A 19,828-nucleotide genomic window follows, 5' to 3' on the forward strand; every position below is an offset into this window, starting at 1 on the left:
GGCTTCCCGCTGAGCAGGGAGCCTAATGTGGGGGCTCGATCCCAGGACCCTGGGATCATGACCCAAGCTGAAGGCAGACGCTTAACGACTGAGTCACCCAGGTGCCCCTAATTATTAAATATATTTTAAATGATAGTGGGTAAAACTTTCTCAGCCTAAATGAAATTAAGTTCAGCTGTCAACTTCAGGTTTTCTTATTCAACGTCTCTTTTATCTCCCACCTGTCTGCAGTTTGGTCCTAAGATTGAATTCTGGGATCATGTTTCCTGATATGGTTAACTATCAAATCATTAAACCAGAGAAAGTTGATGTATTTTTGTTATAGTCCTTAAAAAAATTTTTTTTTTAAAGATTTTATTTATTTGAGAGGGAGAGAATGAGAGGGCGGAGGGGCAGGGTAGAGGGAAAGCGTTCTCAGTCCAGGCTGAGCAGGACTGATCCCACCACCCTGAGGATCTGAGCTGAACGCAGAGGCTTAATCGATTGAGCCACCCAGGGACCCCTCTCCTGGTTTTTTAATCTCAATTTCCTTTGGGTTAATTTTTAAAGGATTTTGCAACTGTTGGTTTAAAATAATACTTTTCTTTTTTCTTCTCAACCTTTTTACCTCAGTTGGGAGATAAAGCTGACTTCCTATTTTCAAGTATTTGCAGAATTAATGTTAATTTTTGCCTGGACTATCTGGGAGATTAATTTCAATTTGGCTCCTGTATACTTGTGGTTTAATCATTCTCCAAGGGTTTTTTTTTTTTTTTCTTTTTTTCTTTTAATGTCTTTATCTGACAATTCTGGTCAGATTCCTTAACAATTTTACTTAAAAAACAAAATCAAAAACCAAAAAACAAAAACCTCGATTCTTCACTTAAAAAAAAAGCTATTAGCTTCCAGTTTAATTGCCACACATTTAAAAAACGGACTACTGTGCTGGCTAGCAATCTAAGTTAAAGTAAAACTTCTAAAGGGGCCAAGGTCTAAAGTTCACACATTCTTGTGAGGTCTGTTCTGTCTCCACCGAGGGAGACCCCATTATCCATAGCTCTACCAATCACGTACATTTCCTTTTGAGTCTCATGAATGAGGAAAGAAAGAAGTTCAAGTGAGGGAAAATGGGTTCAAATGAAGGTCAGATACCCAAAAGAGTTTTCTGGCTCCTGTGTGCTGGGGTGGAAAAAAGTGGGGAAAAGGTAACCAGATGTAGGTGGCCCCGAGAGGTTGCTCGACTCCAACCTCGTTGTTAGTCTTGGCAAGGGAAAAAAGGGTCTGCCTTCATTTTAGACATCCAGTGACGCGGTGAGAACCTACTGTGTGCCAGGTGCTGGGGATACAAAGACAACTATGGGATGCTTGTGTTCTAGATGCTTCTTACGTAGCAAGACAGAGTCTCCGCCCTGAAGGGACTCGCAGTCCACGTTCGAGGTTGCATCAGGTGGGGGTAAACACGGACTCTCCCAGTACTCTGAGGACGCCGAAGGATTACTGGGGGGCGGGGAAGAAACGCTTCCCTCCCGTCCTCTAGACTAGGCCGGCCCTGAGGGCGAAGACAGACACGCCCTCCCGAAGGGCAGACCCGCCTCGAGGAGGGCGGATCCGGGCAGGGCCGCGAGCCGGGCCCTCACCCGACCCCCGCGAACGCAGCCCAGCGCGGCGCCCGCTCCTCACGTGTCCCTCCCGGCCCCGGGGTCGTCTCACGTTCTGCTTCCGTCCGACCCTTCCGACTTCCGGTAAAGAGTCCCCGTTCCGCACCACCGCGCCCACCCAGCATCGCCACGCGGCGCCTCTGTGTGCCCGACCCCCGATGCGCTCGGCGGCCGCAGCTCCTCGGGGCCCCGCAGCGGCCATCGAGCCACGCCGCTTCGCCGCGGCCAGGTGGCCCGGGCGGCGCTCGCTCCCGCGGCCGGCGCGGCGGGGCGGGCGGGGCGGCGGCGGCGGCGCGGCTCCGGGCCCGTATCCCTCCGCCGCCCCTCCCCCGCCCGGCCCCGGCCCCCCTCCCTCCGGGCAGCGCTCGCCTCCCTCCGCCTCAGACTGTTTTGGTAGCAACGGCAACGGCGGCGGCGCGTCTCTGCCCGGCTCCCGGCGGCTCCTCGGTTTCGGCGGGCCTCCCCGCCCCTTCGTCGTCCTCCTTCTCCCCCTAGCCGGCCCGGGCGCCCCCCCGGCCGCGCCATCCCGCGCCTCCCCGCTCGGCGCCCGTGCGTCCCCACCGCGCTCCGGTGTCTCCTCGGCGCGCCCGGCTCCCGGCTGTCCCCGCCCGGCGTGCGGGCCGGTGTATGGGCCCCTCACCATGTCGCTGAAGCCCCAGCAGCAGCAGCAGCAGCAGCAGCAGCAGCAGCCGCCGCCCGCGGCCGCCAATGCCCGTAAGCCCGGCGGCAGCGGCGGCCTTCTCACGTCGCCCGCCGCCGCGCCGTCGCCGTCCTCAGTCTCGTCGTCCTCGGCGGTGGCTTCCTCCTCCTCGGGGCCGGGGAGCGCAGGCGGCGGGCGGCCCGGCCTGGGCAGGTGGGTGTCGCGCCCCAGTCCTCTCCGTTCCGGGCCTGGACGAGCTCAGGCCTCCTGTCCCCTCCCCCGCGGCCCACACCGTCGTCCCCGCCCTGTGACCGGCCGGCTTGGTGGGGTGGGCTGGGGGCCCGCAGTGGGGGTGGGGCTCCCGCTCCCCCCTGGAGCCCGGAGGTTTGGGTGGGGGGCGCTGCGGGGTCCCTTCGGGAATGTCAGGTCGTGTCCAGCCTCCTGCAACATCCCCACCCCCTCCCCCAAACGGTCAAGATGGAAGGACTGGGCAGCCTCCCCCTCTCCATTTAAGTGTTCGGGAGGGATTTACAGGTCTCACTAATTGTCAGCCCCTGTACCTCCTTTAGCCCCAACGTGGAGGGGATGCTTGGGCAGCGCCCCCCCGTCCCCCCCCCCGCGTTTAAATATTAACGTGGAATGGTCTTTAGGTTTTGGTTCAGTCTCCCGAAACTTGCCAACTCCCCCTTTGGGGAATAACAAGGGAGGGGGAAAGTTAGGGCAGCGTCCCCCCCTGTCCGTTAAAGGGGCCGCCACGGGGCTCATCTGGAATCGTTAGGGTCTGTCTGGTGTGCGTAATCACCCCACTCCCCTGCCCTGGGAAAGCTCGAAGAACCGGATTGAGGTGGGTGGGTAGTGGTCCCCGCTCCCCTCCCCCATTTAAATGTGAGGTAGCGGCGGGGGCTCCAGAACTCCAGGAATCGTGGGGCTCTGTGCAGTCTCCTGCAGCGTTCCGCCCTCCCCCACCTGAGGAAGGGGTGGGGAGTGCCCGGCCCGCTCCCGGCCTCCCTCCTTCCCCCGCAAGGCCTCTCAGCCGCGGGTGGTGGCCGATCCGCAATGCTGTTCCGAGGCCGAGAAGGCGCCTTTGAATAGTGGTGGGCGAGGGCCGGACCCAGGCGTGCGTCAGAAGTCCAGGCCAGATCGGGGACAGAGGGGGATGATGGTGGCAAGGAGCGGGCACGCTGCGTATTTTCCCCAACCCCCGCCCCAATTCGTAGAATTTCGAGGGGAGAGGGATTGCAGCAGGAGACCTGGTGGGGTTCCTGAAAGCAGAAATGCGGGTGTTTACTTGCGTCGTCTCCTCTTTCCCCATAAACCTAGGCTTGTGGTAGGGACTGGGGGCCGTGTGCTGCCTCTCTAACCGGGTCTGACTTTGGAGGGTGTGTTTGTGCGGGAAGGCCTGTTGGGGAGGGTGTGTGTGTGGGGGGTGGTGGTGGTTGACAGTTCGTATTTCACGAACTAAGAAAATGCTTAGTGTTCAAACGGGGCAGCAAATGTCAATAGACTCCGTTCCATTGTGGCCAGTGTCCTTAACTTGGGAAGTGCCGCCAGAGCTCACCAAGGGCACCCAAGTCTATTTCCCCTGTGCCCCGAGCCCATCCGTGTTCGGCACTGCCTTGCCTCCCTTAGACCTAGGCGGGGTTGGCAGTCAGTGACGAGGGTCCTCCGGAAATAGACATCCTGGGCTTCAGAAGGTGGGATAGGGGATTTTTTTTTTTCCACGCACTGAGTTTTGTTTGAAAACAGGTTTTCAGCGATCCATTTCCAAAGAATTTTCATTTATGGCCCGAGAAGTTACCCTTCAAGATGAATCAGGGCTGATTTGTAAGGAATCCTGCTTGAATCAAGGGGGGAAGGGCGAACATTGTGTTTTTTGTTTTTGGTGTTCTTTTTTTTTTTACTTCTGCCCTACCTCCCCTTCACAGTTGTCCTTTCTCTGAACCACCCTCAAACGTTAACCTTACCCCAACTAGTTCAGATAAAGTGCTTATTTTCCCAGCTCTTTCCACTTAGGATTCTGTAACTTCAGTTTCCCTTTTTCAGTGGCATCCACGTGAAAAATGGACAAATTTTGTACCTAATTTTTTACAGAAAAGGATCCACGGTATTTTTCTTCTTAGGTATCATAGAGATTTGGCAGATATATTCAACTTGTTCATACAATTAGAAATTAAAACTTAGGCTTTAGGTTGCGACCGCTCTCCTTAGGCTTCAAAATCATAATCTGTTCCAAAGTGGCTTGAATGATCAAAAATATTTGGAATGTTTTAGTACCAAAGAGCCTTTTCTGTTCTTTGAGGCTTTACATTTAAGATTAATTTAAGTTCTTCTTTGCTTTAAGTTCTTTCATTTGAGACATGAATTCTTGCCCGTGTTCTTTTTGATAGATATGTGAAGTTCTGTTTATTGGATTCATATAATGTGTACTTTTATTACATACATCTCACGTAGAGTTCTTTTGGATTTTGAACCACTGCTGCTGGGTTCTTTGTAAACTGGTTACAGTTTTTAAGGTCTCCTTACACATGTTTGTGTGTATCAGCAGTTAAAATATGTCCCTGAGGCCAGGGGTAAAGAAAGAAAATGCAGCATTGGGTTTGACGTGTTTAGAGATAGTAAAATATTCTTGAAAGTCAAGAAATTCACATGTTTTCTTTAAATAACATTTCATTATGTTTGACTTTTTAAAAAATACTGGTTTTTTTTAAATGGCTTTCAAAAATTTATTCTGCCTTAAATTATCATATGTTTTAGAAGGTTACTGTTTTCTCTTAGAACAACATACCCATGATATTAAAGTCTGTTAATCAAAATCTTGCTTTGGTTTTTACCTTTTCATTTTTATGTAGTTTTAATGATTGTGCATGTTATTTCGTGTTTTTTTTTTTGTGTGTGTGTGTGTGTGTGTTTTTCTGTTCAGCATGTAATATAAATTTTCTTTAGGTTTTTGGTTAACCAACTCTTGGGATTTGGGTGTCCATGTCTTTATTATTATAGTGGTACACTAAACATCTTTATACTAATAGCTTTTGGCTTTAGTCTAATTATTGCCTTGGAGAAAGTTCCCAGGAGTGGTTTTACTGGGTCAAAGGGCTTCAAGGTTTTTATGGCTCTTGCTAGCTGTGCCATATTACTCTTGAGAAGACTTGTGTTAGTTTCCATTGCCAGGAAGGTGGTTCTTCTATAGAATGGTTTGTCAGACACTGTGGGGCATTTTCAAGGGAAAAGTTGCATTTACTGTCAAGTGAATACATTATTAAGTACTTTTGTTAGCTACCTGATTATTTATACTTGAGTTTGAATTTGGTTTCTCTGAGGACTTAATGAAATAATATAAGGGAAGATGCTTTGAAAACAGTAACTGTTAACACTAATGAGGATACATGGTTTAACTATTGTGCTCATACTTTTCTAAGTAGAGGAATGAAAGTCCTGAGAAACTTGTTCTGAAGCTTTTGCTGTTGTTAATCTCCCTCATTCATCTAAAAGTATTTTTTATTAGCTGTTAGCCTGTGACCAAGTCACTTTTGTTGACTTTTATATAATTTCATGGCACTGTTGGGAATTATCACTGGCTAACCTATATCTCTTCCTCTCCCACATTCCCTTTCCTATTTAAAAAAAATAATGGGTTTACCCATTCTGTTACCCATTCCTAAACCTAAATAATACAACATTAGAATGTCTTTGGATACAGGATTAAATGTGAGTAGAAACTTACTTTAGTCATTTTCAGCTTAGTACTTTCACTGCTTCTTTCTTTTAAGGCATTGCAACTTCGAAATTATGCTGCAATTTATTGTAAGTTTTCATTTAAGAATCTGCGAGACATTCGTCTCTTTAAATATATTCTAGAAGAGCCTAAAACATCGACACACAGAAATTTATTGAAAATCCATGTACAGGCAGTTAACAAGTGTATGGGATGTACCAATGAATAAAACAAAAAGATAGTTGCTCTCCTCGTGTTTCCATTCTAACATGATGAGTCAGACATTAATTGAGACATTAAATTAGCAAACTATGTATGATATTCGGTAAGAGCTATGGGATTAGGGGAGAGCAGATTAAGGATATAATATGAGAATGTGAAGGAAGGGAGTGGGTTGCACTTTTAAGTGGATTGGGGAGGCTTCTTGGAGCAGAGCAGAGTTTTGATGGTGAAGTAGTTAGCCATTTGCTTTAACTCTAGACTAGTCAGTCATATGGTCCCATTTGTGGCTTAGAAGGTTTAAACTGTATCATCCTTTGTTAACTTTTTCTTTTATGTGGGTATTGATAATAACCACATTTGCAGTTGGACCAGAAAAGTTAATTGACAGTGGAAGTCTTCAGAGGTAAGCTGTACATGGCTATTAAAAGCTGTACATTTTTGTTTTTCTAATGGACTTATGTATTTTAACCTAATTGACTTAATTTTCATCCTAAGTACCTAAAGAAAATAGAGTTTTTTGGATTGGGCAAAAACCTGTATCAGTCTTTGTCAGAAAAAGTAATCCTATAGTTGCTTAAAGATTTTGCATTTTGAAAAGTCAAAGCATTAATGGTGTCAGTTACGGTGTTCCTTTTTTGGTTAAATGTTAAGTTTGTATTTTCCGTGTCTAATTAGACAGTTATAATTTTACAGATTTTACACGAGGGATGTTAACTCATATCATAGTTATTTAATAGCCATATGTTTCGACTTAAAGGAGGATCTAATTTTTTTATTGTTGTTCTGTGTAGCTACAGCAGTGTTAGAATTTATTTTCACTGTGGCAAAGTGTGTTTTTATACCTTGAAAGGGATTTTTAGTCTCTATAAGATATTTTTCCTGGAGTTGTAGTTTTCCGTTTTGGATAGATAGTGATAGTGTTTTGATATGTAAAGAGTTGAGCCTGAACAAAACCCTGTTTTTGTAGCTATTTCAAATGATTGTAGTAACTTCAGCTGCAATATAGTTGATTAACAGGCCTGACTGCTACTGTATCTTTTTAAGTGAAAGTACTTGTTTTTGTTTTTGTTTTTTTGTTTTTGAAGCACATCTGGGTCATTTATGACTGTTATCATACCTTGATTTTAAGAGGTCAGTACAGTGGTCTTTTTCATATTTTAGCAAGAATGTTACTAAAATAAAAGTAGGGTGCTCTTTCCTCTTGAGTCTTTTTTGCCTGCTTAGATAGCTAGACTTCAAAAATAGGGATGTTTTTATCAGAAGATTGACTTATCAGTGACTGTGAAGCTGGTATCAAGCCTTTGAAAGGTTGTAGCATCCAAATCTAGAATCTGTAATGTAGGCACCTTTGAATGTGTGACCTTTACTAGAATTACTTAGGATAGGTTGAGCTGCATCTTAATGTGTTTTTTGATATCCTTAAAGTATATTTTTCTACTCAAAAAGAATTTCTTCTGCTTTTGAAGATAAATGTTCTATGTAGAATAGTAGTAGTCTCCATTGAGGTGCTTGCCAAACAAAGCAGATCTGCAGTTTTGTAGGAGTGGTGTCATAAACCGCTTTCCTGTTATTTAAAACACCAATTAATTCAAGAGATTTTTATGTCATATATATATGTATATATATGTATATATATAAGATTTCAGGCTTTGTGACTTGAAGATATGTATAGAACGTGGTTGTGGATCTTCAGCAGATCTTAAGCTGCCTGTAGTATAATGGAGAGAAGAGATGTACTTGAACCAGTGTCCAGAACAGATTTCTTCTCTTTTTTTTTTTTGACCTTCTTATTTTTTTGAGTATAGTTGACATATACAATGTTACATTAGTTTGAGGTGTAGAACTTGGTGATTGGATAAATCTATGCATTATGCTATGTTTACCACAAGTACAGCTATCATCTGTCCCATTACATCACTATTAAAATATCATTGACTGTATTCCTTATGCTCTTTGTACTCCAGTGACTGACTTTATCTCCTCCTCCCCTTCACCCATTTTGCTCCCCCACCCTCCGCAACCATCAGTTCTCAGTATTTATAGTTCTTATTCTGCTTTTTGTTCATTCTTTTTTTTTTAAGATTTCATGTAAGGGGTGGAATCATATGGTATTTGTCTTTCTTGGTCTGACTTATTTTCACTTAGCATAATACCTTCTAAGTCCATCCATGTTGATTCAACAGAACAGATTTATTCTTGAAATTAATAGAGAGGGTGCCTGGGTGGTTCAGTCAGTTAAGTGTCTGCCTTCATCCTGGGATGGAGCCCAAGCCCCCATTGTCAGGCTCCCTGCTCAGCGGGCAGTCTGCTTCTCCCTCTGTCCCTCCCCGCTGCTTGTGCACCTGTGTTCTCTCTTGTGCATGCGCAAAAATAAATCTTTAAAATAAAAAAATTTGATAAATGGTCTTTGTACAGGTACTGCCTTATCTGTATATGAAAGTTCTGTCTTGTAATTTGAAAAACAGTAAGCTTTAAATACTCATTGTAGAAAAGAGTACAGAGAATCAGAAAAACAAAGCCAAAACTCCTTTAAAATCACCCACAATCTTTCCTTTGACATACTATTGTTGGAAGGTTGGAGCTCATCTTTTCAGACTCTTTGTGAACATATATAGAATAAACAAAATGGAATCATATGGTACATACTGTTGCAGCTTCAAGAGTATATATTGTCTGTCTTTTAAAATATTTTCCTCCTAAAACTAGAATTTTAGAGCAGGAAGAAATAACAGAAAATCTTAAAGTGGAAGGGAAAAACCCCTAAGCTTTGAAAAGTTGGGGGACTTGACCAAAACAACTTATTTGTAGCATTTTATTATATTCTTCTCTTTAAATAAATGCAGACATAGACCTAAATAAAGTTATGGTGTGTATTTTAATTTTATTTATTTATTTGTTTATTTATTTGAGAGAGAGAATGAGAGAGAGACAGCATGAGAGGAGAACGGTCAAAGGGTGAAACAGACTCCCTGCCTCGCAGGGAGCCTGATGTGGGGCTGGATCCTGGGACTCCACAATCATGACCTGAGCCAACGGCAGTTGCCCAACCAACTGAGCCACCCAGGCGCCCTATCCTGTATATTTTAAAGAATACGACATTCACAGTCAACCTTCAGGGTATCTTTTTGTAACCTTGAAGTTTGGCTCAGTGAAATAGGAAGTCTAGTTTTTTATCTTTTTGGAAGATACATGCAATTTTGTACATATGTGGCATGAAATCTACTTAAATGTTAAGTCCTTGGTTTTATTATTATTATTACTATTTTAAAAGATTTTATTTATTTATTTGACAGGGGGAGAGAGCACAAGCAGGCAGAGAGGCAGGTAGACAGAGAGGTGGAAGCAGGCTCCCTGCTGAGCAGAGAGCCCGATGCGGGGCTCCATCCCAGGACCCCAAGATCATGACCTGAGCCGAAGGCAGAGGCTTTAACCCACTGAACACGCAGGCGCCCCCTCCCCTTTGGTTTTGTTATTTTTAATAGTTTAGTATTACTATGAATCTGTGGTTGCTTATGAAAATTTGCCACAACTGGGCACCTGAGTGGCTCAGCTGGTTAAGTGACTACCTTCGGTTTAGGTCACGTCATGATCCTGGGGTCCTGGGGTCCTGGGACTGAGTCCCACATCAGCCTGCCCTTGCTCTGCAGGGAGCCTGCTTCTCTCTCTGCCTGCCACTCCCCCTTCTTGTGCTTTCTCTGTCAAATGGATGAATGGAATCTTTAAAAAAGAAAAAAAGTGAAAATTTGCCACAACTATTAGCCTTAGATTTTATTTGCTGAAAATTGTTTGCAGTTGTCATGTGAAAATTGGAAATCCCTTTTAATTTAAAAATACTGTGGTGTAGATTGCTTATATTATGAGCCTTGAAGGTCTATAAAATAGCAATTTCATGCCATGATTAATAGCTAACTGCATTTTGGAAACTGGATAAAATGGCATTCTATAATGGCTTTGTAAATCCTATCACTTTGTGGTATGAAACTTGTCTGTGATGTAATTATAAATGAATGTAGCTGATTTTTAGTAAGCATATAAGAACTGTAGAATGTCGTACTTGACAGTTTTGTCAGTGGTCAAATATTTTTGATTACCACTTTATGTTCTTACTGGTTTTATGAATTATTAAATAATATTCTTAATAGTAATCTTGTAAATAAGCAAAATTAATCTTGATTATAGTTTTAGTTTAAAAAGAAGGGAAAGGTTAGTTTTGAACCAAATTGTGCATTTTTCCTTTGGGGCTCAAAATCATTTTTTTCCCCCAAAAATCGTTTTTGTGGACAGTGTGTAGTTACCTATTTTCATTCCTGAAACACACTTGCAATTAGGTAAAGACCTATGGTTTTTACATTGAAGTTTGTGTAGATTACAGAAAGGGGAGCTCTTCAGGGCCTCTTTCAGAGTTTTATTTGCTTTTACTTTACACATGATTTTACATAGCTTGCATTTTTGATTTACAGATTGCCAGCAATAGAGAAATAAAACTTATTTCCTTTTTTTTTTTTTAAGATTTTATTTATTTATTTGACAGAGATCACAAGTAGACAGAGAGGCGGGCAGAGCGAGAGAGGGAAGCAGGCTCCCTGCTGAGCAGAGAGCCCGATGTGGGACTCGATCCCAGGACCCTGAGATCATGACCTGAGCCGAAGGCAGCGGCTTAACCCACTGAGCCACCCAGGCGCCCCAAAACTTATTTCCTTCTGTTTTAAAGAGTTTATTTAGTTGAGAGACGGGGAGGGACAAACAGATTCTGTGAGTGGGGAACCTGACACAGGGCTTATTCTCAAGACCCTGAGATGGTGACCTGAGCTGAAATCAAGTCAGACACTTAACTGACTGAGCCACCCAGGTGCCCCAGAAAGGGGCACATTTAGAGGCAAACATATTGACAGCAATAAGAAATACTAATTGTGTGACAAAAAGTGAAGAGATTGGAAAACTATAAAAAACACAAAAGAACTCAAAGTATACCATTTGACTCTAAGGTTATAGCTGTATGCCTTCTATAGGCATTCAGCCTGAGGCATTACTATTTTATAGCACAATATAGTTAGTTGATGGGCTTATAATAGTGACTCGACACAAAGGTAAATTGTTTTTCATATTTTTCAAAGAAGTATTTTTCGAGCTGGACATCAGGACCCCCTAATAAATTGTAAAAATCACTTTAATGAGTCGTGACAAGCATTTTTAGAAAAATGAAAAAGAATAGAAGATACTGGAATGCATTGTACTCTTAGAGGTAAGAATGGTTTTAAAGAACTGTTTGACTTAACGTATATGTACTGTGTTGTGATATAAACTGTAATATTTTAGAGCACTAAGATGTAGTAAAAGGACTGAGGAAGGGTTTTATAGTTAAGTCTCTGCTAGGGTTGCCAGATTTAGCAAGTAAAAATATAGGATGCCCAGCTAAACTTGAATTTCTGATCAACAGTGACTGATACTAAAGTATAAATGTGTCCTAAATGGCATGGAACAAAGCTATTCATTTATTTGAAATTCAGATTTAATGGGGGCATCCTTTATTTTTCTGGTAACCCCAGTCTACGCCAGAATCAAGGTTCACCCCTTGGTAACTAAAATTTAAGAGCAGTGAGGGCAGAAACAGTCTTTCTGTTGAAACAGTCATTGGCCCTTAGAAGTGGTGAGCTGTTTGAATAATTGTGGCAGATCACTTACTCTTAGTCTCAGTTTTTTTATTAAAAACTTTTTATTTATGACACTTATTAAAAGGAGAGGGGGCACCTGGGTGCCTCAGTCGGTTGGGTGTTAAGCTCTTGGTTTGAGCTCAGATTATGATCTCAGGGTTTTGGGATCAAGTCCCAGGTCCCCCTGCTACCCCTACCCACTGGGGGCTCCGTGCTCAGCCTGCTTGAGATTGTCTCTCTCTGCTGAGCAGGGAGCCGGATGCAGGGCTCAATCCCAGGGTCCAGGGATCATGACCCGAGCTGAAGGCAGCCACTTAACCCACTGAACCACCTAGGTGCCCCAATTAAATCTTTCTAAAAAAGGAGAAAAAAAATACCTTCCTTAAAAATTGAGATACTGGGTTTTTATTACATTCCATTCTTTTTTTTTTTTTTAAAGATTTTATTTATTTATTTGACAGAGATCACAGGTAGGCAGAGAGGCAGGCAGAGAGCGAGGAAGGGAAGAAGGCCCCCTGCTGAGCAGAGACCCTGATGCGGGGCTCCATCCCAGGACCCTGGGATCATCACCTGAGCCGAAGGCAGAGGCTTTAGCCCACTGAGCCACCCAGGTGCCCCTACATTCCATTCTTGGTACATGGAAAGCACTCAGTATTTTAGGATCATACAGATTTGGAGCTGGAAACTGGCCCAGGTGGATTTTTAGTTCTTATTTTTCTTTACCGGTGAGGAAACCAAGGCCACAGAGCTTATTTGCCAGGAATCTTGTTCCCTTTTCTTTCTAGGATAACATTTTAAAAAATTTATTTAAAGTCCAGTTAGTTAACCTACAGTGTAATATTAGTTTCAGGTGTATGATATAGTGATACTAATATGCAGTTTTTAAAAAATATTTTATTTCTTAGAGTGAGAGAGCGAGCACGTGCTCATGGAGTGGGGAAGCAGAGGAAGAGGGAGAAGCAGGCTTCCCACTGCTGATCAGGGAGCCTGTCTGAAGACAGACAGTTAATCAGCTGGGCACCCAGGTGCCCCTAATATAACATGTTACTTTTTTTTTAATATATATATTTTTAGATTTTTAAAATTTATTTATTTGACAGAGATCACAAGTAGGCAGAGAGGCAGGCAGAGAGAGAGGGGGAAGCAGGCTCCCCGTGGAGCAGAGAGCCCGATGCGGGGCTCGATCCCAGGACTCTGGGATCATGACCTGAGCCGAAGGCAGAGGTTTTAACCCACTGAGCCACCCAGGTGCCCCTATAACATGTTTCTTAAGACTTATCTTTAAAATTGGGTGTTTATTCAGTAATCTAAGAAAAGATTCACTTATCCAAAAAAAAAAAAAAATCATTTCTGAAGTTTGCTGAGTTAGCAAAGGCTCTACTCTACTTTTGCTCTTGTTTTGTCATGTTTCAAGTGAAAGTGTGTCTTTAATCCTCCTTTTAAAAAAATTTGAGAAGGAGCGCTTGAGAGGGGGAAGGAGGAGAGGGAGAGAGAGAACCCCAAGCAGATTCTGTACAGAGCCTGACCTGACTTGGACTTGATCCCAGGACCCTAAAAGCATGACCTGAGTTGAAACCAAGAGTTGGATGCTTAACTGACTGAGCCAGCCATGTGCACTCTTTAGTTCTCAATAAATGAATTTCATCTATTGTTTCTGCCAGGGATTCTTTTCCTTTCTTCTGTGACTATCCATTTCTGATACTTGTTCTGCATGGCAAGTAGGTTTTACCTGATAGGCCAGTTCTGATTGGAATGTTATGTAGAGGATTTGTCTTTTTTTTTTTTTAATGATTTATTTATTAGAGAGTGATTGAGAGAATGAGTGGGAGGAGGGGTAGAAGGAGAAAGCAGACTCCCTGCTTGAGCAGGGAGGACTCGATCCCAGGACCCTGGGATTATGATATGAGCTTCTGCCTTTAGCTCATGTCAGCCACCCAGGTGCCCTATGCAGAGGATTCTGAGATTTCTTTTGGCCTTAGGGAAGAAATGTGGATAGAAGTGGTGAGGGGAGTCTACATCATGGGCACCAGACGTTATCTGCTGCCTGGAGCCTAGCAGGCTTCCCATTTGGTCTCTTCATGTCCAGATACTTCTTCCATAGTCCATACCCATAAGAATCTCCCCCAAACATCTTTCACTTACCCACTTACTACTGAGAAACTTTCAGTGGCTCTCATTACTAGCTGAATCGAATCCAGACTCTTTGGCCTGCCAAGTCCCTCTGCAGACTGCACACTGTATTTATTCTCCAGCATAAATCAAATTATGCCAATGTAGTCCTCTCATCCTCTTCAGCATAGGTCTTTAATGGCTTAGCCCAGATCTTCTCTCGTAGTATCTTACCATATTTACCTTTGGAAAATGTGGTTTCTCCTGTGCTGCTAAAGCTTTTGGCAGGTATCATTCCCGTGGTATTGAATGCATAGTGCCTTATATTTAAGTGCAGTAGCTTCTCCTCTTACAAACTCTCTTTAGAATGAAATCAGATGGTAGCATAGCTACTGCCCAGAACAAAAGTGGGTTAAGTCTACCAGCAGATGGGTGGGTTTTTTTGGAGGGGGAGGTTATTTATGACTGTGGTCATTTCATAGTCAGCCATGCCTGATGTTTTTAAATTCTCTGTGTTTATACTTATTGTTCCTAAAGCTGTCATTTTCAAGAAGTGCAGCAGCAGTATTGACAATGCCAGTCAGAAGAAAACATTTAATTATGGTAGAAATGAGAGATTGGGGCACCTGGGCTGGCTCAGTCAACAGAGCACGTGACTTTTGATGTCAGTGTGGTTCAAGCCCTGCATTGGGTGTAGAGATTACTTAAATAAGTAAACTTAAGGTAATGAGAGATTTTAAAAAAATTAGTAGGAAAATGATGGCTGGGGACAGGATGAATTATTCTGAAGGACAGAGAACGACAAGTACCATGGTTTAGTCAGTAATGATCAGCCAAAAATAAAGATAATTAATGGATGAAATGGGAAAACTTGGAAGGTTGCAGCTAACCATGCTGATTTGGGAGAAGGCTAAAGTAGTTAAAGTGCTGCTGAAACTTGTGTCAGGACTTGCAGATAGTGTTACAGGTTCACGGTCATTGAGTACAGGATCTCAGGTGGCTCCCATGACACTAAGAAGGTTTTTTAGAAAAGGTTGGGGCGCCTTGGTGGCTCAGTGGGTTAAGCCGCTGCCTTCAGCTCAGGTCATGATCTCATGGGCCTGGGGTCGAGTCCCACATCGGGCTCTCTGCTCAGCAGGGAGCCTGCTTAACCCCCCCCACCCCCTCCACCTCTGCCTACTTGTGATCTCTTTCTCTCTCTCTCTCTCTTTCTCTGTCAAATAAATAAATAAATAATCTTTAAAAAAAAAAAGGAGAAGAAGAAAAGATTGTCTTTTGGGAAAAGATGCCCAATAGAATGTTCATATATTGGGTCTGTAAGCTTCAAAACCTCTTCCTGTCCAAACATGTGGATGATACACGAGAGATTTTAAAAATGTGTTGCTCAGTATACTGTGGTTTAGCTCAGGTTGGTAGACAGTTATTCTCTATTGTGGTAGGTTGCATTTTAATTAGCTATATTAAAATACGATTTACATAAAGTTCACCCTTTTTAGTGTATAGCTCTTGAGTTTTCACAAACAGAGCTGTGGAGCCACTACCACAGTTAGAGTGTCACTTAAAAGTTTCCTTGTGCCTCTTACCCGTCAGTCCCCATTGTCTAATCCTGGCAATTATGGTCTTTTTCCTGTTGTCATAGTTTTGTCTTTTCTGGAATGTCATTTGAATGGAATCATACAGTATACAGCCTTTTGTGATTAGCTTCTCTCATGTAGAATAATGGGTTGAGATTCATTTGTGTCACTGCATGTAATAGTAGTTTCTTCCCCACAGTTTGTTCATCGAGTGTTGGACCGTTGTTAGCAGTTTTGGCTATTATGAATGAAGCTGCTATAAGTATTTGTGTATAGGTTTTGTGTGGTCATGACGATTTCATTTCTCTTGGGTAAGTACATAGAAATGGGATTGCTGAGTTGTATGATAAGTGTTTATTTAGTTTTAAAAGTAATTGCCAAACTGTTAAAGTCCTGTCCTATTTTGTATTCCCCTCAGCAGTGTATGAGATTTTTTTAATTGCTCTAATTCTTTGGGAACACTTGGTATGTTAATCTTTAATTTCAGCCAGTCTAGTGGTATTTCATTGTGGTTTGAATTTACATTTCTTTATTGCCTAATGATATTGAACTTCCTTACACATGCTTGTTTGCCATTTATATATCATCTTTGGTGAAAAGGAACTATTTGGGCTCTAACTTGTTTGGAAGTAAAAGAGCTTCTGAATTTGTAGTGCCTTCTAGGTTTAGAGCATCTTGAGGACAGGGACAAGCGCGTTGTACAACTTAGCATACTTAATAAGTGGTAAATTCCTTATTGACTGTATGAGCCTGGGTTTCATTGTTAAGCAGATGAATTTACTCTGTCAAGGAATAGCTGTCATCTCAAAAAGGAACGTGCTATTTGTTTTATAGGCATACCTTAGTTAAAACTATTCTTTAGAATTTCTCATTTTCCAGGCCCTGGGGATACTGTAGTAATCAATCCAGATGAGGTCTCTTCCTTCCTAGAGCTTACCTTCTAGTTGGGGAAGACAAGGCAGAAAGTTCTAACTGCCTCCTCATGGTATGTTTGAGTTGCTAATGCTTGCCTCTTGGAAGGAAGTCTCTTAGATAAGGGGAGGAAAACACGCTGCTTTCATCAGAATATAGGCCCTCTTATGAGTAGTCTAGTATTTTTTTAATAGCTAATATTTTTTAAATTTTATTTTTTTAAAGGTTTCATTTATTTATTTGAGTGAGTGCAAGAGCACGAGTTGGGTGAGGGGCAGAGGGAGAGAAGCAGACTCCCTGAGAGCACCGAGCCACTCAGGCGCCCCTAATATATATATTTTTTATTTTTTTTATTTATTATTATTATTTTTAAAGATTTTATTTATTTATTTGACAGAGAGGGAGATCACAAGTAGGCAGAGAGGCAGGCAGAGGTAGGGGGGAAGCAGGCTCCCCTCTGAGCAGAGAGCCCGACGTGGGGCTCGATCCCAGGACCCTGAGATTATGACCTGAGCCGAAGGCAGAGGCTTAACCCACTGAGCCACCCAGGTGCCCCTATATATTTTTTTCAATTAAGTAAGCTCTGTGTCCACTATGGGGCTTGAACTCAAAACCCTGAGATCAAGAGTCCAGGCTCTGTGGACTGAGCCAGCCAGGGGCCTCAGTAGTCTAGTATGTTGCTAATGTTTTACTCCTAATGCTTTAGGGGCAGCCACTGGCTAGTCATAGAAATCAGTATGTTTGAGAATCCTTGTGGTCTAAGCTTGTGAAAGCTGAGTAAGGTTATAATTGAAAGGGAGGGGGAAAAATTACTGAGTGGAACCCACTTTGAGCTTCTTTTACTACTTGGGCATATATACTTAATGTAAATATATACATGTATACATACATATGTTTTTTTCTTACTTGGTTATCACACAATCCTGTTAGATAGCCTGTTGCCCTGTCCCATTTTACCTGTGAGGAAGGTAAGGCCCAGAGAAGCTAAGTACCTGTTTAAATTTACTCTGCTAGAAAGTGGCAAAACTGGAATGACTTAATATTGTTGTATTAGGATCTCTGAAAAGGTCTGCAAGTGAGAGGAGAAGAAAACTGGTGATGGATTTTTTCTTTTTTAAGATTTTATTTATTTATTTGACAGAGACAGACACAGAGGGGCAGCACAAACAGCGGGAATTGGAGAGGGAGAAGGAGGCTTCCTACTGAGCAGGGAGCCTGATGATCCCAGGACCATGACCTGAGTGGAAGGCAGACGCTTAAAGACTGAGCCACCCAGGCACCCTGGATTTTTTTTTTTTTTTTTAAAGATTTTATTTACTTAACAGAGAGTGAGCACAAGCAGGGGGAGTAGCAGACAGAGGGAGAGGGAGAAGCAGGCTCTCTGCTGATCAGGGAGCCCCACGTGAGGCTCGATACCAGGACCCTGGGATCGTGACCAGAGGTGAAGTCAGATGCCTAACTGAGCCACTCATAAGGCCCTGGTTATGGATTTAAGGAAAATTACAATTAGCTTCTTATTTTAATTGACCAGGAATTTGCTTCACCTGGTGAAGAAATGTACTTCAGAGGCTCCTTAGGATGAACAATGGAGAAGAAAGGGAGGAATTTGCATTTGTGATGGATACAGAATTTAGTTGTTTATAGTCTGTAAATGTTATAGGAAGTCTGCATATTTTTAACCCAGTCTGAAAGATTAGAGAATAAAAACCCCTGTTGACAAAAACTTTTTTCCTATATAAAATGTGTTAGGAAAAAGCTAGCATTTCTGAGTTGAGTGGTGGTAGTAGTAGTAGCAGCAGCCATTTTTCTGAAAAAAGTTTAGGTAACTGTGATGTGAAAACAGTTTATGGAGAACTTTCTGTTTATATAATGATAGTTACCATTTATCGTGGACCTATTAGGTTTCAGGAACCGTGCCAAGTGCATTACTTCTTCTTTTTTTTTAAGATTATATTTATTTATTTGAGAGAGAGAATGAGAGAGAGAGAGATAGAGCATCAGAAGAGGGAGGGTCAGAGGGAGAAGCAGACACCCTGCCAAGCAGGGAGCCCGATGCAGGGCTTGATCCCAGGACTCCAGGATCATGACCTGAGTCGAAGGCAGTCGCTTAACCAACTGAGCTACCCAGGCACCCGTCTATATCCTTTACTCCTTAGAATAGGTCAGCCTGTCAGGTTGGTAGTGCCATATCCATTTTACAGATGAAGTGGTAGTTCAGGGAAATTAAGGAACTTGCCCAAGGTTCAAGAGCTAGGAAGAGATGAAGCTGAGATTCTAAGCCTGTGAGACTTAAGCACTTTTGCATTTATTTATTTATTTATTTAACAGGAAAAAACCCCCAAATTTAATTTTGTAGGTACGGAACTCCCACAAAAATATGAGACTCAGAGGCAATCAGGCAATGGAGGCTCACATGCCATCCTGAGCTGAGGAAAGAGATGGGGCTGGGGCTTCAAAGGGAAGGAGGGCAATTTGCAGGAAGATGAAAAGAGCAGATGTTTCCTAGGCAGATGTTGGCCCTGCCATGTGGGTAAGTCTTTCAGATTTAAAAAAAGCCCCTCTGGTAAAAACTCTCTTTCTGGGCCAGGCTCCCCATCTAAATTTCTTTCAGGCGATTTCTTTTAGCCATCATCAGTCAGTTTTTCTTGAGTCTACTGAGACTTGATTGAGACTTGATTGCCTTCAAGTTAAAATAATCTACATGTCAAAGTGGCATATTCTGTTCCCTTCAGTCTCATCTTTGAAACTTTCCACAGTTTGTAAGTTGAGTTGGTAAATCGCCCTATCTCACTGGACAAGTCTCTTAGTCCAGAGAATAGGCCAGTTCAATTAAACAGTTGTGTCTCATTTTAGGAGGCAGAAATGCAGGTGGACTTCCAAAGTTAGGTATGTGCAAGCAAGCAATTAGATATTTAATAAGCATTTCTATGGAAACAAAAGGAAAACAACAGTTAATGCCTGGAGAAGATTATACTCCTAGTTTCTGAGTTCTGAAGACAGCCAGTGGAGAAGATTTTTAGATATCTGGCTCCAAACCTCTTCAGAAGGAGTGAGAAAGGACAGCAGCAACCTGACAGATTTTTCTGGTTGGCAGTTCGAATGTCTCTGGTGACCCTTCTGTAGCGCGGAGGCATTAAGATTGTCCGTACATGAGCTATTGTGGTGATTTCTTTGAAGTTTATATCAAGTTGTCCAGCTCTAGCTTGTTTGCCTGGCTTCTGCAGCATTCTCAGCTACAGCTGCCCTGGGGGAAGCTGTGTCCAGCCAGCGAAGGTCCCTTTGCAGGTCACCAAACTGTCAGGGGGCGTGGGGTGGGGGAGGGAGAAATTTTCCTTCTTTCTTTCTAGGTTCTTTGGTTGCTCTAATACGCT

The 19,828-nt window shown here is 42.9% G+C and overlaps 1 protein-coding gene across 16 annotated transcripts in view; it reads left to right on the plus strand.

The window, feature by feature from the left end:
- Positions 1–2,020: 2,020 nt before the first annotated feature.
- Positions 2,021–19,828, plus strand: part of ATXN2 (ataxin 2) — a 113,572-nt gene continuing 95,764 nt past the window's right edge. For all 16 annotated transcript variants that reach the window (XM_080822111.1, XM_080822118.1, XM_080822115.1 and 13 more), the window contains exon 1: positions 2,021–2,490. In XM_080822111.1, the coding sequence (XP_080678237.1) occupies positions 2,279–2,490 (212 nt within the window). In that variant the 5' untranslated portion in view covers positions 2,021–2,278. The remainder of the gene's footprint in view (positions 2,491–19,828) is intronic.

This window comes from Martes martes (genome assembly GCF_963455335.1).
Source record: "Martes martes genome assembly, chromosome: 13".
NCBI lineage: Eukaryota > Metazoa > Chordata > Mammalia > Carnivora > Mustelidae > Martes > Martes martes.